General features: G+C 45.4%; 1 protein-coding gene across 1 annotated transcript; it reads left to right on the top strand.

Annotated features, from left to right (window-relative positions):
* The first annotated feature begins 9,115 nt into the window (after positions 1–9,115).
* On the top strand, positions 9,116–21,428 carry BOD1 (biorientation of chromosomes in cell division 1). The gene is made up of 4 exons (XM_061393235.1): positions 9,116–9,578; positions 13,713–13,837; positions 19,495–19,691; positions 20,654–21,428. The coding sequence occupies exons 1-3, from the start codon at positions 9,342–9,344 to the stop codon at positions 19,688–19,690; spliced, it is 558 nt and encodes a 185-aa protein (XP_061249219.1). The 5' UTR covers positions 9,116–9,341; the 3' UTR covers position 19,691; positions 20,654–21,428.
* The last annotated feature ends 1,151 nt before the right edge of the window (positions 21,429–22,579 follow it).

Raw genomic sequence — 22,579 nt, 5'->3', positions numbered from 1 at the left:
AAAGACTATGCCTGCCGATGCAGGAGACAAGGGGTTTCAATTCCTGATCCGGGAAGATCCCACACGCCACAGGGCAACTGAGTCTGTGTGCCACAACTATAGAGCCTGTGCTCTAGAGCCCAGGATCCACGAGTACTGAAGCCCGTGTGCCCTGGAGCCTGTGCTCAGCAGCAAGAGAAGCCATGCGAAGAGAAGCCCACACACCACAGTAGAGAGTAGCCCCTGCTGGCCACAACTAGAGAAAGTCCTGCACAACGAAGACTCAGCACAGCACCCCCCCCACCCCCCAAAAAAAGGAATACGAATGGCTCCTGGAATCCCTGGGAGGGCCAGAGATCCAAGCCTGGAGATGACGTGGACAGGAGTCGCCCCTAAAATCACAGCACTGGACATTCCACGGAGATGCCACCGCCCCAGTGCTGGGTCAGAACAGCATCAGGTGCCTCTGACATGGACTGTACAGATACTGGACACCCCTGTGGGGCCCCCACCACGGCCCTCTGAAAGCAGGACACCACCTTCTGGCAGGGAACATGCTTTCTTCACCTGCCACCTGCTGCACCAAGCACCACAGTGGCCTCTGATAGCTGGAGTGGAAACCATACGCTTAGGAAGTGGGGAAATAAGTCTCTGGGCTGCCAGGTAGAAGAGGTCTCCCCACCCTACAGAGACTCACAGGCGGGGATGGCCCAAATGAATGAACGTGTTCAAAGGCACTTCCATAAAGAAGGGCAACACCCACCACACTCATGAGGACTCTGCTTGAATGTCACCTCTTGTGGGACATCCCCACAGCTGACTTGAGCAGTTACCTGCACCCCTCTGTACCCTTGGTACCCACTTCCATTCTCAGGAACCACTATTGATGACCTCCCTCAAGGTATGAACGTGCTTCTCTTTACAGACAAGAGATGCAAGAGCCAGAGGGGAGATGTCAAGGATATTTTCAAGGGCACCATCAACCAAAGGTAATCACTTAGGTATAAGTGGCGAGCTGGAAACAAGGGTGAGAGTTGGGAGTAGAGGTTGAGGTGGGGAGGTTGACAAAGAGAAGCTAAAAAACCAACATGACAAAAAATAATCGCCCTTTTGGGCTTGTTGATTGGGGTCGGAATTTTCTACCCAAACAGGCAAATGTTCCTGATCCGGACCCATTGTCAGAATCTCTTAGGAAACTTGTTATAAATGCAAATGGCCATGACCCATCTCTTGCGAATGATTCTGTAGATCTGAGGGACGGCTGGGCATCTGTATTTTTAATGAGGTCCTCAGGGAATTTTGATGAACACCAAAGTTGAAGAAAGACTAACCAAAGACATCTATAAAGGTATACGTAGTGAACTAGGTGGATTTATAGTCATTCCTAGACATGATCTGAAGGGATGGGGCCCAGGAGAAGGAAGCTGATTCATTCACGCTTTTAGCCAATCATTTGTTTGTTAGTTTCTATGTTCAGTCATTCCACAATAATGGATTTAGCGGAGCAATGTGGTCAGGTTTGTATCAGTCAGGATGGGCTAGATTATGCTGCAGTAAAAAACAACTCCACAATCTCAGTGGCTCAAAACAACCAAGGTTTATTTTTCAATCCTGCTGGTCCATTAGGGGCCAACTGGAGCCCCTACTCCACGACCTCTCATTTGGGCCCAGGATGATAGATCAGCCACTATCTCAAATTGTGCTGGTTATCATGACAGGTGAAAGGAGAATTCTTGGAGGGTCTCATGTTAGTACTTAAATATCCCAGCCCAGAAGGGACATGAATCCCTTCTGCTTACAGCTCACTGGCCAGAACCAGTTACATGGCCCCCAACTAACCCTTTGGTTCAGGACTGCTGCACCTCCGTACTACAGCAGGACGGGGCAGAGGCTGTATCAGCAAGACAAAGCCTTCCCAGACACCCTCAGCTTCTATCTCCTCGGTCAGAACTGACACCTATGGTCACCCTTAGCAACCCAAGGAATCTGGGGCAGACACTTTAACAGGGCACACTGAAGCCCAAGAGAAAACTGGGTTTGGATGATAAGACAGGGAATGGATACTGGGTAGGCAACTAGAAGCAAATGAATCAACAGGGGAGTCACTGGAGAATGACAGGTAGCATTGTCTGTGTGAAAACAGAAGACAGACAAAATGGATCTAGATCCCAACAGCAGTAGCGTGGACGGCCCAACTGTGAGCCTGGCTTCCCTGAGGCCATCAGTGTAGGGGCTGGCTAAGAGGCTCTCAATCAATCAATCTCAATCAAAAGATCAAAACTAGCAAGTAGCAAGTATAATTCAAAATACATATTGGGACTTCCCGGAAGTCCAGTTGCTAAGACTCCACCCTCCTAACCACGGGGCCAAGGTTCAACTCCTGACCAGGGAACTAGATTCCACATGTTGAGACTAAAAGATCCCGTCTGCTACAGTGAGGGCTTGGAGTGGCCAAATAAAAACAAATACTTAAAAAAAAATTATAAAATAAACACATATTAATCAAGATTTCTGCCCCATAACAGACTACAACTGAGTACACTAGGAAGTTGTATCAAGGCCATATTATTAGCTATTAGCTACTGAGTGCCAACTATGTGTCAGGTTCCGCATACATACTATCTGTTTTACAACAACAAATGGCAAGTATTAATATTCTCATTTTACAGATGAGCAAACTGAGGCTCAGACTGGTTCATGGATGGTTCAAGGTCACACACATGATAAGAGAGGTTCCCAATCCAAACTTAACCCAGATTTCAAACTTCCCATTCTTTTCTTACATTATATCAGATCACTTCTTTCACTAAGCATCCTTTAGTAATAAGAATTTGAAATGACAATGTGCTAAAAACATTGCAGCCTGAAATGTTATCTAAGATGCACATTTGGTGGGAGAAGCAGTGATAGTATTGATCGGTGCTGAGGACACCTGCTTATCAAAGCCTTGTTTTCTGAGTGTGTGTTTGGATCCAGTCGGTCATTAGAGATTCTGGAAAACATCACAAAGAAATAAACAAAAAGCAGCTGAGATCCCTTGGTGCAGATGTAGCCAATATACTACAGACAGCAAATTTCGAGAAACGCCGTATACTGTCAATTAAAAAATGAACATCTGTATGGCCTAAGACTTAGTAAGGCTCTTTGGATGAACATATGGAAGCAAGGAGAAAAAGGGCCACACCATAAACATGAATGAGGACCAACAACCTGCCTAACCCAACTGGGTGTGGTGTCTAAATGCAGCCCCGGACTCTGGAATGCTCCTGAAAGACTGGAAGGATATCAAGGCAACCCACAGATTTCCCTCTAACCTTGGGGCCTGCTCTCAGCTCCAGGCTCCTAGTTCAGTTCAGTCATTCATTATGGAAAGCTCACTGGATTGCATCTGACCCCTCTGTAAACACAGCCAGTATATTGATGATATTCTGCCATTTGGTGGAGGGCAGTTTCAAAAATCTTGAATAGCCTATTCCTATACTTAGAAGAGTTTTGCCAAGAGAACACACTGGTCATAGCAAACACCCTCTTCCAACAACACAGGAGAAGACTCTACACATGGACATCACCAGATGGTCAACACCAAAATCAGACTGATTATATTCTTTGCAACCAAAGATGGAGAAGTTCTATACAGTCAGCAAAAACAAGACCCAGAGCTGACTGTGGCTCAGATCATGAACTCCTTATTGCAAAATTCAGACTTAAATTGAAGAAAGTAGGGAAAACCACTAGACCATTCAGGTATGACCTAAATCAAATCCCTTACAATTATACAGTGGAAGTGACAAATAGATTCAAGGGATTAGACCTGATAGACAGAGTGCCTGAAGAACTATGGATGGAGGTTCATGACACTGTACAGGAGGCAGGGATCAAAACCATCCCCAAGAAAAAGAAACACAAAAAGGCAAAATGGTTGTCTGAGGAGGCCTTACAAACAGCTGAGAAAAGAACAGAAGCTAAAGGCAAAGGAGAAAAAGAAAGATACCCAACTGAATGCAAGTTCTAAAGAATAGCAAGGAGAGATAAGAAAGGTTTCCTCAGCGATCAGTGCAAAGAAATAGAGGAAAACAATAAAATGGGAAAGACTAGAGATCTCTTCAAGAAAATTAGCGATATCAAGGGAATATTTCATGCAAAGATGGGCTCAATAAAGGGCAGAAATGGTAGGGACCTAACAGAAGCAGAAGATATTAAGAAGAGGTGGCAAGAATACACAGAGGAACTGTATAAAAAATCTTCACGACCCAGATAATCATGATGGTGTGATCACTGACCTAGAGCCAGACATCCTGGAGTCCAAAGTCAAGTGGACCTTAAGAAGCATCACTACGAACAAAGCTAGTGGAGGTGATGGAATTCCAGTTGAGCTATTTCAAATCCTAAAAGATGATGCTGTGAAAGTGCTACACTCAATATGCCAGCAAATTCGGAAAACTCAGCAGTGGCCACAGGACCAGAAAAGGTCAGTTTTCATTTCAATCCCAAAGAAGGGCAATGCCAAAGAATGTTCAAACTACCGCACAATTGCACTCATCTCACATGCTAGCAAGGTAATGCTCAAAATTCTCCAAGCCAGGCTTCAACAGTACATGAACCATGAACTTCCAGATGTTCAAGCTGGATTTAGAAAAGGCAGAGGAACCAGAGATCAAATTGCCAACATCCGCTGGATCATCGAAAAAGCAAGAGAGTTCAAGAAAAACACCTAGTTCTGCTTTAGTGACTACACCAAAGCCGCTGACTGTATGCGTCAGGACAAACTGTGGAGAATTCTTAAAGAGATGGGAATACCAGACCACCTGACCTGCCTCCTGAGAAACGTGTATGTAGGTCAAGAAGGAACAGTTAGAACTGAACGTGGAACAACAGACTGGTTCCAAATTGGGAAAGGAGTACATCAAGCCTGTATATTGTCACCATGCTTATTTAACTTATATGCAGAGTACATTATGCAAAATGCCGGGCTAGATGAAGCACAAGCTGGAATCCAGATTGCCAGGAGAAATATCAATAACCTCAGATATGCAGATGACAGCACACTTATGGCAGAAAGCGAAGAGGAATTGAAGAGCCTCTTGATGAAAGTAAAAGAGGAGAGTGAAAAAGTTGGCTTAAAGCTCAACATTCGGAAAATGAAGATCATGGCATCCAGTCCCATCACTTCATGGCAAATAGATGGGGAAACAGTGGAAACAGTGGCAGACTTTATTTTGGGGCTCCAAAATCACTGCAGATGGTGACTGAAGCCATGAAATCAAAAGACACTTACTCCTTGGAAGAAAAGTTATGACCAACCTAGATAGCATATTCAAAAGCAGAGACATTACTTTGCCAACAAAAGTCCATCTAGTCAAGGCTATGGTTTTTTCAGTAGTCATGTACGGATGTGAGAGTTGGACCATAAAGAAAGTTGACCGCTGAAGAATTGATGCTTTTGAAGTGTGGTACTGAAGAAGACTCTTGAGAGTCCCTTGGCCTGCAAGGAGATCAAACCAGTCAATCCTAAAGGAAATCAGTCCTGAATATTCATTGGAAGGACTGCTGTTGAAGCTGAAACTCCAACACTTTGGCCACCTGATGCAAAGAACTGACACATCTGAAAAGACTCTGATGCTGGGAAAGATTGAAGGTGGGAGGAGAAGGGGACGACAGGATGAGATGGTTGGATGGCATCACCGACTCAATGGACATGAGTTTAAGCAAGCTCCGGGAGTTGGTAATGGACAGGGAAGTTTGGTGTGCTGCAGTCCATGGGGTTGCAAAGAGTCGGACACGACTGAGCAACTGAACTGAACTGATACTTAGAAGATGGTTAAGAATCCTCCTACAATGCAGGAGACCAGGGTTCAATCCCTGGGTTGGGAAGATCTCCTGGAAAAGGGAATGGCAACCCACGCCAGTATTTTTGCCTGGAGAATTCCATGGATAAAGGAGCCTGGAGGAATACAGTCCATGGGCCACAAAGAGCCAGACACAACTGAGCGACTAACATTACATTACATTATATACTTAGAAGAGCAAATTTCCCATTTACTCATTATTTTTTTTCATTCATCCATATTTACCAAGAGCCTATACGTACAGGCACTATTTAGGTGCTAAGGACACAATGATAAAACAGACAAACCCTTCCTTCATGTAATTTAGAAGTTAGTAGAGGAGACACTGGTTAATTAAATAACTTCCCCACCCAAACGTAAACTTGTGACTGTATTATATTATCAACATTGGCTGGGGACCAGGAATTACGCTAACTAGAATGTCAAACTGAAGCTTCATCCTCACCAGAGCCCTGAGGAACTAAGGCTCTGAGACATGACGCGACTTTCCCAGTCACACCACCCCAAAGCGATGCAGCCAGGATTCCAATCCAGTGTCATCTGATGCAGAAGCCCTCATGCCTTGGCTGCTTTTTCATATCTCCCTTGGCAAATTATGGATCTCATTTCCAGTTTCTGCCCTCTCTCTTTTGGACATCCAGGTTTAGCCTTGTAGTCGTTGACATAAAATATTCCAGTCCTTAGTATGTACAATTCACGGGGCTCAGGCAATGTGCTACAGACCAATTGTAACAATGAGAGGCAATGATTATTTTTTCCTAAAGGATATCTGAAAATGAGATCACTACCTGGGCCAAAATTAAAACAATATCTGCGTAGAAATTTCTAAAGATCCTGGATTATTAATACAGCAATGGCGCCCCCTGGTGACAGTCATTGTATATTACATGTCTTTGTATTTTGGGTGTAGTGGAAACTTACTGCAACTCTGGATGAGTAATAAACCAGGAGAAGGGGGTGACAGAGGATGAGATGATTGGATGGCATCACCGACTCAATGGACATGAATTTGAGCAAATTCCGGGAGATAGTGAAGGACGGGGAAGTCTGGTGTGCTGCAGTCCATGAGGTCACAGAGTCAAATAGGACTTAGCAACTGCACAAGTCTTGATTACTTTCTCTTCATTCCCTTGACCCCACCACAACCCATTTATAGCGATTCCAGACACAAGGTCACAGCTATAAGGTTCAACCTGTTTTCACAGTTCAGAATTCTAGCAACTAGGATATGATACAAGGTCCTCATGAGACTGACAAACGATTAAACCATTTGCTGTCAGTCTCCAGGATCACTTATCCGTTTGGTCATGATGGATTAATCCATCATCCCCTGCTTTTTCTGCAAGTGGTGGCTACAAATGACACCCTCCTCCACCCACCCCCAACACAGACTGTCTCTCTGACTTTACCCCATGATTATAGGAAATGGACCAAAATGTAGTTTCAGCTAGGTATTGAGCTATGGGCTGGAAACATGGTGATGAACAGCAAGCTGCGGTCCTGGCTCTAAAACTTTAGCCGTGGGAACAGGTGGCCAATTTACCTATAAATTATTCACTTTCAATTATAATAATTGTTACAAGAAAGAGGCTTTGAGAGTCTATAAAAGTGAGATAAAACCAATTAGGTCAGAAGGTCAGAAAAGTTTACCCTGAGGAAAGAGAGTAAGATGTACCTGTCAAAATGGAGAAGAGGCTGGCCAAAGTGATCAGAGAGTTTAGAGAAGAATGAACTTGGGGGCCCAGGCAGCCTGAACCCAGGCCTCTCCTGGGGCTAAAAGTGGGTGATAAGTGTGGGAACAATTAGGAGAAATAGTCATTATGAAATCCCCAGGATGGCTGAAGTATTAAGAGATAATGTTGGTTGTTAACTTAACCTTTGAGGAAGAGTGAACTTGAGTTAAAGGCTGAGTATAAACTATAACACCCCAGTATTCATTTTAAGGGCTAAATGCTTTTACATGGGAAATGTTGGAGTGGAGAGCATCCATAATAGAGAGATCTCTATTATTTCTTTTCTTAGGAGCCAAGGATATTGAAGAATTTATTATTTACATATCCTCCACTGCTTATGGAAGATGAGGAAATAACAATGCCTAGGTTATGGGCAAGAGTTCAGTCAGTAACAGGCAAAAGCTGAAAGGAAGAGAGGATAGTGGTGGCAGTTCCAATGATGAATTGTAGCTACAAAAAAAAATAAGAAAAAAAGCCTTACCTTTGATATCAGCTAGCTCGCAAAATGTAGTACACCTTAGCTTAAACATCGCCAAGATTTGGATTCAGGAGACCTGACTTCAACCCCTCCTCTTGCACCTTTAGCTAGGTGATCAGGGTAACAAACTCTGTGCCTCCATTTTTGGATCTGCAAAATAGCGATAATAACTGCTTTTTAGATTATGAAGTAGTGTATATAAAGTACTTGGTATCATGCCTGTAATATTCCAATTACTCAACATTCACTTATTATTATTATAGGCTTCCCAGGTGGCTCAGTAGTAAAGAATCCACCTGCCAAAGCAGGGGACACGGGAAATTAGAGTTCTGTTCCCTGAGTGGGGAAGATCCCCTGGAGAAGGAAATAGCAACCCACTCCAGTATTCTTGCCTGGAAAATTCCATGGAGAGAGGAGTCTGACAAGCCACAGTCCATGGGTGTTGCAAAGAGTCACACAGAACTGACCAAGCAAGTCAAAAAAAAAAAAAAACTATCCGGAAGGAAATACACACACACACAAAATCAGGGAACTTTTTTACAGCACAATTTTCTGTTATTTTTCAATTTTCTAAAATAAGTATGTATTTCTACTAAAATCAGAAGGGGAAATAAAACCCACAATTTTTGAATTTAAAAAATGTGACTAGTCCACTGCTTCCCACATTTCCCAGATCATATTTGTTGCTCAAGAAGGGCGTGGGAATACATGTAAAAATCACGGATTCCCAGGCCACGACCTAGAAATACTGAATCAGAATCTCTAAGGGACAAACCTGTTAACCTATGCATTCAATCAGCCTAGCAGACGGTTCTTAAAATCAGGTACTCTGGGAATGCGCAGATTTAGAGCGAGGGGGCAGTACCGGGTGAGGGCGAGGAAGGCCAGCCCGTGCTGCAGCAATCACCAGGGCCTACGCCTACAAGTCCCATCCTGTCCCACAAACTGGAGACGCGAGCCCGGAGCCTGCCGGTAGATGTAGTTTCCGTCCGCCAGATCTCTGCCTATAAGAGAGAGGGAGGTGCCTGCCGGAAGACCTCCCGCCCCACAATGCAAAGGTCAGCGGTGACGTCATCCGGAGAGCGTCTGGGACGCGGCGGGTGGTTTCCGCCGCCTCCGGCAGCAGCTCTGCTACCTGAGAGACTGCTGCGGCCGCTGTCGACGCCGCCGCCGCCCCTTCCTCCTACGTCCCCGCCGCCGCCGCCTTCTCCTTTTCGGGCCCCTCCGCCGCCTCTCCACGACCTAGGTCCTCTGTTCCTGAGAGGAAGCCTTACTCGGGCCCCTTGGCGGGCCCGGCGCGCAGCCATGGCTGACGGCGGGGGCGGCGGGGGCACCGGCGCGGTGGGCGGCGGCGGCGCGGGCCCGGCCTCGGCTGGGGCAGCGGCGGGCGGCGGCGGGGCCGGCGGGAGCGGCGGCCCCATCAACCCGGCGTCACTGCCCCCGGGCGACCCGCAGCTCATCGCGCTCATCGTGGAGCAGCTCAAGAGCCGGGGTCTGTTTGACAGCTTCCGCCGGGACTGCCTGGCCGACGTGGACACCAAGGTCAGCAGAGGCGGCTTGGGCTCACGGGTGGCGGGTGGGCGTGAGGCTGCTATGGCTGCAGCTTCGCATTTCCAAATCCTAGAGAAAAACAAAAGGTACTTTTCAAATCTCAGCAGCGAGGAGACCGCTTGGGGCAGTATAGGAAGCTTTCTGAGGGATGTCCACGTGCGTTCGGCTTCCCGCCCCATCCTTGCTCTGTGCTGCTTAGCCCAACAGCATCTCTGAACTTGGGGACCCAGTACGGGTTTTACAACCTCGACCCTGTATTTCCCAAGATGAGACTCCTTTAAGCACAACAGTAACAAATCTCAGTATGTTAACAACACTGGAGAAAACCGGGTAAGTAAGCAGGAATGGTTTGAATGCACAAACATCAGCCTTTCTTCCTTTTCTCCAGCTCAGTGATTTGCAGGCTTGAGTATGCAGTTAATTAAGGTACGTTTTCGTAGAAGCAGCACCCGTATTTTGTATTCCATCATTGGTTGAAAGATTCTCCGTTAGATCCTAATGCCATAGGTCAACCGACTAATACTGTTTCACTTGACCTTGCCCAGATTCATTTGGGTTCAGTGAAGTCACCGGTGTTAAGTGTCAGACAAAGAGTGGTCGCCGAAATCTTTTTTTACTCCCTTTTCAGAAGTTTCTCTCACAAGACTGTGGTTGTAGACATAGGAGGCTCTCTTACTGAATGGGCTCCTCTAGGGAAGTGATTTCTCCTCTCTGAGCCCAACATGGAAATCTTTTGCCTACCTCACAGGAAGATTGTGAGCTTAGAACTAGGCCTTAAAGATAGGTTATCCATTAAACATTTATTGGTGAGGTTTCTGGACACAGAGTCAAGCATGTCACTATCCTGTCCTCAAAGTGTATATTCTGGCGTAGAAAACTGAAGTGTAGACCAGATAATATGTATAGTAAGTAGCGTATACTGTTATTCTCCAATATTAAAAAACTCACGGAGCAGTTCTCTCCTTGAGATGGGATACTTAATTTTTCTTTTTTAACATACGTATTGACAGAACTTTCACGTTTTCCAGTCCTGGGTACTCTCAGCTTCCCATCGCAAGTTCTCCACTATGTTTCTTATGTCTCATTAGGTTTTATGTGGCCTAACCAATGTAGTTTACATTTGTTTTAGTCGGTATTGAGAATCTGTTGGGGTAGAGGGAAGCGGAGCCTTCACCACTTAACACCCCCTTAGATGTTCTTTCTGGTTGTCACCAGGTTGCTTTAGTCTTGAGGTAGTGTGTCTCCAGGCACATCCTTTGTTGCTGTAGTCCCAGGTTTCTCATAGTGTGGTCCTGGGATCATCAGCATCACCTAAGAACTTGTTAGATTTGCATATTGTTAGGTTCCACCCCAGACTGCAGATGTATGGAAGGGAATGTGTACTGCTGATGTTTGTAATTTACTTTGCAATGCATCCAAAATATAAATAAATAGAATGATAGGTTAAGAGAAAGTGGTAGTATAATAAAACGTTAGTGACAGGCACTGTAGATCTTTCACTTCATGAACTGAAGGGATTTTTCTATGTTGTCAGGGTCTGTTAAGGTTAGAGTTTGGTTGGTGACATTAGCTGTCTTTTGTCCTTTTCAGTAACCAGTCCTACCTAAAACTGGGTGAATTATTTTGAATAGTAAAAGATACAGTATCAGGATTGATGGTTACAAGTGACAAATCTAACTCTAACTCCTGTGAGCAAAGGGGGAGAATCTATTGACTCGTGGGAATCCAAGGAAGGATAGAATTTAAAAAACTGCCAGAAGGGTAGGGATGCATTTGGAACCAAGAATTCTCCACCAGGGCTATCTAACCCTATGTCACTGCAGAGCAGAGTCATCCATTTGGTTACTAGTACTTTTGGCTACATCTTACAGCTGCTTCCTCTCAAAATGTCTCCAGTTAAAGGAAAAAAAAAAAAAACCCAGGAAATACCTACATTGTCTAAACGTGGGTCAGGCAGCCACCCCTGTGGCCAGGAGAATGTAGCACCCACTGCCCTATCCTTGTGAAGAAGGGAAGGTAATTACCAGGAAGAAGGGCTTGCTAGGTGGATAGTACATGGGTATCTTTGAATTTTAGTCCTCATCCATCTCCCTGCCTTTCTCTTTTCAGGTTTGGTGGAGAGTCTTTGTTTGTGAGTCATGGCCTTTGGGAAGAGCCCACTCACAGAATTGAGGCCTCTTGATTCCTTTGTCAGTGTCAAATACCTGACTGTTAACAGACTTTTGCCAGAGTAACACTGCATAGTAAACCAGATCTCAGTGGCTTATAATAAGCGTTTGTTTGCATGCTGATGGGACTGCAAGTCAGCTAAAGTTCAGCTGATCTGGATAGACTTGGTGGCTCAGCTATAGGCAACCTGGGCTTAGATCCAAGCTGTGGTTGGGAGAAGATCTCTGCATGTGTAGTTTTCCTGCATCCCAGGCCCAAGGGATAGAGGTTGCAAAGAATAGACCCTCATAGGAGGTCACCAGAGCACCAGAGCCATGCCAGATGCCACAACCACGTTAGGACTTCTTGTCAGCGACACAGTATTATCAAAGTGAAAGTCACTCAGCCGTGTCCAACTATACAGTCCATGGAATTTTCCAGGCCAGAATACTGGGGTAGGTAGCCTTTCCCTTCTCCAGGGGGTCTTCCCAACCCAGGAATCAAACCAGGGTCTCCTGCGTTGCAGGCAGATTCTTTACCAGCTGAGCTACCAGACGCTTCATTGGCCAAATAAAATCACATTGCTAAATGCAACCTCAAGGGGCAGGGAAGTGGTCCCTGGCCACAGTGGGAGGAGAGAGGCGTGAAGTGTGAAACGGCGATGCACACTGTTACACCTGGTTTGGACAACAGCAGCTGATGGTGCCAGAAGGTCTTGGAGGCTCAGAATGCACATTGTGTTCACATGCATCCCTTGTGTTCATCCAGTTCCTTTCTGATTTTGTTCTCCTCATACTAGTTGGCTTTAGAGAGCAGTGCTGCCAGTCAGGCTCCTCTGGGGACTTAAGTTTTGCTTCCTGTCAGCCTCTCCCAGTGTTCCATAGACTTTGACTTCAGTCTGTGTTTGTGAGGGCTGGGTGGCTTCATTTTACACACAGGCTTTGCTTGTTGCTGAGAATACCCTATGAGGTAAGTGGGGCAGTATTTGTTTTACAGATGGAAATAACTGAGACTCAGGTTGGTTGCCTTGTTGAAAGTCAGAGAGCTAGTAAGCAGTAGAGCCGGGCTAGAACTCAGTTCCTTTGTTTTGGAAATGGCCTGGGTCTGACCTTGACTTTGCCACATTTTAGCCTTGTAGGCAAGTTGTTTACTTTTTCTAAACCTAAATCCTTGAACATGAATGCAGAAGAGAGCTAATAGGACCACCCTCATAGAGTTATCTGAAAAGTAATCGGCGCAGTAGAGCCTCTGGCCTCAGACCTACCTGCCAGGTGGTGCTAGTGGTAAAGAACCTGCCTGCCAATGCAGGAGACATAAGAGACATGGGTTTGATCCCTGGGTCTGGAAGATCCCCCAGAGGAGGGCATGGCAACCCACTCCACTATTCTTGCCTGGAGAATCCCATGGACAGAAGAGCCTGGCGGGCTGCACTCCACAGGGTTGCAAAGAGTTGGACACAACTGAAGTGGCTTAGGAGAAGGCAATGGCAGCCCACTCCAGTACTCTTGCCTGGCAAATCCCATGGACAGAGGAGCCTGGTGGGCTGCAGTCCATGGGGTCGCTAAGAGTCGGACACGACTGAGCGATTTCACTTTCACTTTTCACTTTCGTGCACTGGAGAAGGAAATGGCAACCCACTCCAGTGTTCTTGCCTGGAGAATCCCAGGGACGGGGGAGCCTGGTGGGCTGCTGTCTATGGGGTCGCACAGAGTCAGACACCACTGAAGCGACTTAGCAGCAGCAGCAGCAGAAGTAGCTTAGCACTCACACATGCATGCCCTAAAGTGGGCACACGTGTTGGTCATTAGTCCACGCTCTGCTGTGCTGTATGGTGGCCTTCATAGACATGCTAGGAGTGTAATTAAGGACTTGAAATTCTGTATTCCTATGAAAATCTGTGATCTGAATGGCAAATTTATAAAAGTTTGATGTGTGTAACTTCTGACCTTGACCCCCCCTTTTTTTTTAATATTTTAGCCAGCTTACCAAAACCTGAGGCAAAAAGTGGATAATTTTGTGTCAACACATCTGGACAAGCAGGAATGGAATCCCACGATGAACAAAAACCAGTTGCGAAATGGTCTGAGGCAGAGTGTGGTTCAGTAAGTAAGCAGAATTGAAAGTGAAAAGGCAGTAACCACAAGTGTGACTCCAAAGGCCAGTGAAAGGCCCTCTTTGGTCAAGTGCATGGTCTGCAGCCCACCAAGCTCCTCTGTCCACGGGATTATCCTAGCAGGAATACTGGAGTAGGTTGCCATTTCCTCCTCTGGGAGGTCTTCCCAACCCAGGGGTTGAACTTGTGTCTCCTGTGGCTCTTGCATTGGCAGGCAAATTCTTTACCACTGAGCCACCTGGGAAGCCCCAAGTGCATGGTACCTTCTAGCAAATATGACATACAAGTTGCAGCAGACCCCCACCCCCACCCCCCAGTTAAGTTCAAGTAAGCAAAGAACTCAGTTAAAATTCTTGACACCTACAGAGGCCTCCTGTGCACGTCTCTACCAGGAAAGGTATTCCAAATTGTAAGACATATTTCAGGGTCTTTGAAGTTTTCAGTGTAGCATGAACATACACTGAAGCTCATACCGATATATCAGTGAGCCTTGGGCAAGAGCAGCTGGATCTTCTCACAAGCCGGTGTGAGTTACACAGACTTTCTGAATCCACATGACCCCTCTAAAGTGCAGTGGTAGTGTTCAAGAAGGCATGAGGTTTTATTAAAGTGTATTTTTCAGAATAGCAAACTGGACCTCAGTTAATGAGGTGCTATTGATTGCACATCCAAGTGACTTCTGCGTGTCACTGGGCATAAAAGTGGAGGTGGCTCATGAAATCTGGTGTCCTGAGATAAGCTTTTTCTTTTTTGTTCTTAATACCAGTGCTTATGTTCAGGTTTTCTTGATCCTCTCACTCTCCTGGAATATCTAAAAGCTTGTGATGCTTTCCTCTTTAAAAAGAGAAATGGTGGGGAATTGTGGCAAGTGAAAAAACCCAGTATCAAAAAGATACATGGTGCATGATTCCACTTCCATAACATTTGTGAACTGACATGTAATTATAGAGATGGAAAATAGATGAGTGATTGCTAGGGCTCAGGGTTGGAGGGATGTGAGTGTGGCTAGGAAAGGGTAGCTGAAAGAGGGTGGGATACAAGTGAGTAATTGTGGTTCATGAGGTTTCTTACGATAAAATTGCACAGAGCCGCGTATGCAGACACACAAATGCAGCTCTAACTGGGATGTAAATGAGGTCGACTACCCATGCTGGTTTTCTGGGGGGTTTTGCCCACCCCCTGCCTTTTCGGAGGTATTGTTGACATACAGCTTATTGGTTTCAGTTGTAATTAGTTTCAAGCATTCAATTCATGTATATTTTGAAATGATCACAATAACTAGTTAACATCCATCACCACATATGGTTACAGAACCTTCCCTCTTATGGTTCTGGCTTCAATATTGTACTGTGGTTGTGCACAGTACAAGCTTTAGAGGTATCTGGGTAAAGAGAGCATGGACCTCCCTATGTATTTCTTTGCAACTTTCTATGAATATATAATTTCAAAATAGAAAGTTTTGTAAAGTAGAAAAGAATGTTTATTAACATGCTGGCACTTTAAATATGGCTGATGAAATCTGAATCTTTCTAAATGTAAAATTTATAAAAGCTCTCAAAGTTAGGGAAGAAGCATGATTCCAGAAGATGCCCAGTACCTTGTCATTCTGGATTCATTACCCCATGGCCTTGTTCCTCTGGTGAGCAGACTGGCACAGGAGTCCTTCAAAAAGAAGGGGACAGTGGCTGCTACTCACAGAACAGTTGTTTCACATCTGGCACTGGTCCTTATATGAGTTATTGCTCAATCTCAGTTCAGTCACTCAGTCGTGTCCAACTCTTTGCAACCCCATGGACTGCAGCATGCCAGGCCTCCCTGTCCATATCGACTCACAGAGTTTACTCAAACTCATGTCCATTGAGTCGGTGATGCCATCCAGCCATCTCATCCTCTGTCATCCCCTTCTCCTCCCGCCTTCAGTCTTTCCCAGCATCAGATTCTTTTCAAATGATTCAGTTATTCACATCAGGTGGCCAAAGTATTGAAGTTTTTGCTTCGGCATCAGTCCTTCCAATGAATATTCAGGACTGATTTCCTTTAGGATGGACTGGTTGAATCTCCTTGCAGTCCAAGGGACTCTCAAGAGTCTTCTCCAACACCACAGTTCAAAAACATCAGTTCTTCGGCCTTCAGCTTTCTTTATAGTCCAACTCTCACATCTATACATGACTACTGGAAAAACCATAGCCTTGACTAGATGGACCTTTGTTGGCAAAGTAATGTCTCTGCTTTTTAATACACTGTCTAGGTTAGTCATAACATTTCTTCCAAGGAGTAAGTGTCTTTTAATTTCATGGCTGCAGTCACCATCTGCAGTGATTTTGGAGCCCCCCAAAATAAAGTTTTTCACTGTTTCCATTGTTTCCCCATCCATTTGCCATGAAGTGATGGAACCAGATGCCATGATCTTTGTTTTCTGAATGCTGAGCTTTAAGCCAACTTTTTCACTCTCCTCTTTCACTTTCATCAAGAGGCTCTTTAGTTCTTCTTCACTTTCTGCTGTAAGTGTAGTGTCACCTATATATCTGAAGTTAGTGATATTTCTCCCAGCAATCTTGATTCCAGCTTGTGCTTCATCTAGCCCAGCATTTCTCATGACGTACTCTGCATATGAGTTATTGCTAGTCCTTAAAAAAAAACTATTTGACAGCTTAAGTAACAAATCAGATGAAACTTTTTTAACCCTACCTTCTAAAAGATTGGCAACCATATTAAGAAAATAAAGCACAAAATAATTTAAATATTTGAAAAGGTGCCAATAATGGCATGAAGACTCTCAGCATTACTGTTAATTTCTAATGCGTGTTGATATCATCCTTGAGGTATGCATGTGGCACTTCTCTTCATATACCTTTCATGTGAAATGTAACACAGAAAAGTGCTTACAACAGAAATGCGGTATAACAAATAATTAGAACATCCCTGTAGTCCCACCCAGGTTGAGAAATAGAATATTACCAGCACCCTGCAAACCCCACGCCCTGCCCAACCCAGCCCTGCCTCCCACCTTTCCCGGTACCCGTCCTCCTCTCAGAAGTTGACCATACTCCTCACTTGGATGGTCCTTATTTCCTTGCCTTTTTTTTTTTTTCCATAGTTTTACCATCTATGTAATTATTCCCTGCTTTTCAGTTTGATCTAGAATGTATTTAACCTGAAAACATGAATTTGGATGTCATACTGAGACATTTGTCTGTGATTCCTGCTAACATTTTGAATTTGAGGCAGATTCTGATGACGTTTTACAGTGAGGATTCACTCCTTAACCCTGCCAGTGCGACACTGCAGCCCTCAGCACTGGCTGACCAGCCCCTCTCCGCTGCTCAGGCCCAGACGCCGTATCCTAGTCTCCAGCCTGGAGGAACCTATATGATAGTTGTTTGTTCCATCTTCTGTTTTAGGCACCTGACAATACTTCTTACTTCCTCCTGGCACTTTTAAAATCTCCAGGAAAGGGAGCTGTACTCTTGGTTTGTTTTCAGTGGTCAGATTTTCACCTCCCGTAAAGACATCTGGTCCCATCACTTCATGGGAAATAGATGGGGAAACAGTGGAATCAGTGTCAGACTTTATTTTTCTGGGCTCCAAAATCACTGCAGATAGTGATTGCAGCCATGAAATTAAAAGACGCTTACTCCTTGGAAGGAAAGTTATGACCAACCTAGATAGCATATTCAAAAGCAGAGACATTACTTTGCCAACAAAGGTTCGTCTAGTCAAGGCTCTGGTTTTTCCAGTGGTCATGTATGGATGTGAGAGTTGGACTGTGAAGAAGGCTGAGCGCCAAAGAATTGATGCTTTTGAACTGTGGTGTTGGAGAAGACTCTTGAGAGTCCCTTGGACTGCAAGGAGATCCAACCAGTCCATCCTAAAGGAGATCAGTCCTGAGTGTTCATTGGAAGGACTGATGCTGAAGCTGAAACTCCAATACTTTGGCCACCTCATGCAAAGAGCTGACTCATTTGAAAAGACCCTGATGCTGGGAGGGATTGGGGGCAGGAGGAGAAGGGGATGACAGAGGATGAGATGGCTGGATGGCATCACCAACTCAATGGACATGAGTTTGAGTGAACTCCGGGAGTTGGTGATGGACAGGGAGGCCTGGCATGCTGCGATTCATGGGGTTGCAAAGAGTCGGACACGACTGAGCGACTGATCTGAACTGGAAAGACACCTGGGAACCTGACCCAGGAAGCAGGGTGATGGAGGTTGATATCAGGTCCTTGGCTTGGACTAAGGTGAGGTGGCTTTGCTTCCCCGCTGACCCACAGGCTGCTGCTGACCTCATTGGTCCGTGGGCACACACTGTCTACTGGGGTCTGTTCGCAGGTGCCCCTGTACTCTAATGGCTTAATTTACATCTAAGCTTCCTGTTGATAAGCTGTCTGTCACCACTGGGTTTAGGGAGCACTTTATTGACTGCTCAGCCTAACCAGCTCAGGGCCTGTTTCTCATCTCACTCATCGCTGTGTGTGTGCTCAGTCGTCTCCTGGGCTGTGCTCTGACACACCATTTGCCCCATTACCTCAGGACCTATTTTTACCCAAGCAAAACCTTGAATGGCCTAAGAACTCCAGTCTAAAGGAAAGTAAGTAAAACCTGTCTACCACACTTGTGAATGGTGTTTGAATATTTTAATCCTTTGAGAAGAACAATTCAGTTTGACCCTGCATGGACTAGGTTCCAAACTCTTCAAATGTGATTGTTTCCTATGACCATAATCTTCCTTGCTACCCACCCCTAATGTTTGAATATAAACATTTTGACTAATTTTTGTTCTATTTCAAAAACCACTGGGGCTGTATTTTAGCCCCTTAGAGGCTTAGAAACAATCTATTTCTTGTCTGTTCACTTGTTTGCTTCCACGTTACCTTGTACGTAGCACAGCTTGAAGGCCTTTGAATTGCTGATGATGCTGTAAGCATTCCCAGCCCTGACTGGTTTGTGCTGTATAAGATTTAGGGCTTGGTAGCCAGGTTGCTCGGAGAAGGCAATGGCACCCCACTCCAGTACTCTTGCCTGGAAAGTCCCATGGGCGGAGGAGCCTGGTAGGCTGCAGTCCATGGGGTCGCTAAGAGTCGGACATGACTGAGCGACTTCACTTTCACTTTTCACTTTCATGTATTGGAGAAAGAAATGGCAGCCCACTCCAGTGTTCTTGCCTGGAGAATCCCAGGGACGGGGGGAGCCTGATGGGCTGCCGTCTATGCAGTCACACAGAGTCAGAGATGACTGAAGCGACTTAGCAGCAGCAGCAGCCAGGTTGCTGCTGGGGCCCACTTTTGCTTTGACGTGTAGAAGAATAGATACTGAGGGAAGTGGAGTCAAGTGGGAGGCATGCTGGCTTTGCTAGATTGAGGTTTTCACATCTACCCATGGCGTCGATTCTTTCAACCATACTGTTACTGTTTGTCGTTGGTAGAGTTTTGTTTGGTTCTTTTGTACAAGGTTGCATTGGGAGTGACTGAGATTGTAAATTAGGAATAATGACTTGCCCTCTAAAGACATCATGGCTTGAACCCTGTGTGCACCGTCCTTTGAAAGCACTCTCTCACGGGGCTGTATCTTGGACCAGGTGGATACTTCTTGCTCTCTCCCATGACACTTGCAGGCTAAATAATGCAATAATCTGTTTGTCTTCTCAAGGTCAGGGATGTTGGAAGCTGGAGTGGACAGAATTATTTCCCAGGTGGTGGATCCCAAACTGAACCACATCTTCAGACCACAGATAGAACGAGCAATTCATGAGTTCCTGGCAGCCCAGAAAAAAGAAGCCGTGCCAGCACCGCCTCCAGAGCCTGAAAGCCAGGACCCTGCTGCTCCATCCCAGGACGCTTCCTAAGGTCAGTGTCCTGCCTTCTGTCCAGGAGCATTCACCTCCGGCTTGTAGACCCAGGAAATGGGTAGAAAAGGGACAAGCCATTACCAAGGTTCACGTTTCTTATCTGTTCAGAAAAGTGTTTACTGCAAATGGATTTCATTTTGTTGTGAGTAATTTTTTACTGAGAACTAATTAGTAGCCTTTTCATATGTCAGTGAGTGTGATTTTCTGTGCCAGCAGAGCTGAACGTTTAAGCCATGAATAGATGCTTCATTAGAAACCAGCTGGGATGCTGGGTATGCACACGCCAAATTCACATTAAAGTCTTGTTGTGAAATTGCCTAAATGAGTCTCTCCCCCGGACATGAGTTAACTTGGGCTTACAATTGGAATAAAACCAGTGGTGCATGCTCAAATGCCTCCTCAGTGGCGCTTAGAACCCGCTTTAAGCCCTCTTGGGTTTCCTTGTAGTATTTATTAAGGATTTCAGTTTACCACTGTCAGTTACCATGGGATTCCTCTGCTCTGAGCACCCTTTTTTTCTTTTTCACATTTGAAATTAATTTTAAAAATCAGCTCTAGATGCACAAAACAGTGCTATTTGCAGGGGTTGGGAGACATTAACAAACATATGCAGTTATCACAAGTAAGCCGTGGTGGACTCAGCCATCGCGGGTAACCATCACGGTGTGCCTTCCCCCCGCATTCTACGTTGGTGTTCTCTCTGAAAGAGTCTGTAATGTGTCTGTTATTTTTGATTAGTAAACTAAGCATCAGGGAGAGAACAAAGCAAGAATATCAGGCTTGCATGGGGAACTCATGAGACAAATTGTCCCTTTGTGCTATATTAGGAGAAAACCTCAATTCCATTCTGGAGTGTAAAACATGCACTTCAAGGCTTTCTAGCTAGCTTAATTCCTTTGGGAGCATGAAATTAAACATAACACAAAACTAACATTTTGATTTGATTATCTTTCTTTTTAGAATATGCCTGACATGTTTTGGAAGCTCCGTTGAATTAATGGTGAAGAACTGGATTCAGTTACGTGAGAGTACAACTTCAGAATGAAGACAGGCTGAAGTCCTCACTGACTTCAGAGTTCAATGTTGACTGTGGGGCGGTGTCCAGATAGAATAGGGAGCAAGTGGGGCTGTAGAAAAGTTGACCATGTGGGCCCCCATACTGTGCTGCCCCCCAGCTAGCCTGTCCAGGGGGTGACACCCAGTAGACACTACAGACATGTTAAAAAACACTACATCACTTTGGGGTTTGTCCTGAAGCGAACCTTTGTACTTGAACTTAGAGACTGTGTATGGATTTTAGGGTTTGTGCTTGAGGATAATCAGAAGCTACAGTGAAGGAACATAACCAGCCCTAAAGATGCAGTTTCAAAGAATTGACAGTAAAGGTTAGCCAGGGGTGGTAGGGTTTTAACAATGCTTATTTGATACTATCAGTTTCTGAGAGTTGCAAATCAGAGTTTACAAGCCACTAGCGTCAAATAGCTGTAAGGCCACTGCAACCCTCTTGTAGGTGACTTTTTAGCTTCCACTTCCTTTCCCCTGCAAGAGGGGTCAAAACACGGGACCCTGGAATGCCTGAGGAGATGCAGACTGAAGTGTAAGAAAAGACACTTGCAGGCTGTCTGTCCAGGGCTTCTTCCTGTCCTGCAAGGGCTAGTGAGTTGGGTGTATTTATTTTATTCTCATCTTTGTGTTTTTTAGAAAATGAATAAAGTGACTTGAGTTTTGTAATTAACTCATTTGATACTCTGAAACTTCAGCTAACTTTAGACCCCAGGTACATAGAGCATAACCTTTCTCCTCCGTCTGTGCCGTTCCTGTGCAAACACATGACTTGGTGGCAATGAAGGGCTGGTGGACACACCTTGGAGCTACCACCGTCCTGCAGCTAGTGGGTGTACCTGGAAGCGGTCCTCTCTTCCCCGGACCATTGCCGGTCCTCCTCTTTAATTGACGGCCGTGTGCTCGTTCCCGAACTTGCAGAAGGGTCACCAGGGGATTTTAAACAACATGCAAAGTCTGATTCAGAAGTTCAGAAAGACCTAAAAGTTTCTGACAAGTTCCAAGTGATGCTTTCACTGCTGAGCCTTGCCATTTTGCATCCCAAGCTTTGGATGATATCAAAATTTACTTCAAACTAAGAGTCTTTGGTTGTTAGTTGAGGCTTCTCCTGGATATTGTTACTCAGACTTTAACCTGTTCCACCTTTACCATCAATAACCACAAGTTAGGACTGCACTTCTGTGTTTAGCAGGATGTTTGGGCAGCATATGCCTTTGTTTTAAAGCAAACTGACGCCATGTTTAGAGCAGGTGGCAGTTAACTTCTGCAGTGTGTTCTGCTTCCAGGTAGAGCAGGTTGCTGCCCTTTGCAGTTTGGGATTCAACACCCAGGTCCTCAGTGCCCAGAGACGGGCCCTCCAGTCAGTCCTCTTCACTAAGAGGCAGATACGGAAGGACTGCAGGCCTGTGCTCTGCAAGGAGGCCTCTCAGACCCGGACCCCACTGGTCAGGACCATGGGCCTCCTTCCCAGGGAGGCCTCTGCTCCAGAAGGGAGGTCTCAACAGAGCCCCTCTCAACCCCACCAGCATTCTGCCCGTCCACCTGCTGACCTCAACATTCAGCCTCAACCTGCTGACCGGGCAGTATGAGCAACCCAGAGAAGCTTCTTTCTCTCCCCAAATCCGCAAGTGACTGTGTTGTGCATCTTTTTGGCAGACAGTTTTGGTCCGTCTCAGTTCTCTTCTTTTCCGTTATTATAGAAGGATGTACCAGTTAGTGAGAAATACTCTGATTTTCACAGAATGTTAAATATGCCAAAATACCAAGGAGATCATTGTTAAAAATCATTGTTATATCCACTAAGAGTCACCATAGACCAGAGGG

The sequence above is a fragment of the Bos javanicus genome, chromosome 20, assembly GCF_032452875.1.
Source record: "Bos javanicus breed banteng chromosome 20, ARS-OSU_banteng_1.0, whole genome shotgun sequence".
NCBI classification, from domain to species: domain Eukaryota; kingdom Metazoa; phylum Chordata; class Mammalia; order Artiodactyla; family Bovidae; genus Bos; species Bos javanicus.
The sequence above is the reverse complement of the archived record's forward strand: the minus strand, read 5'-3'. Positions and strand labels throughout refer to the sequence as shown.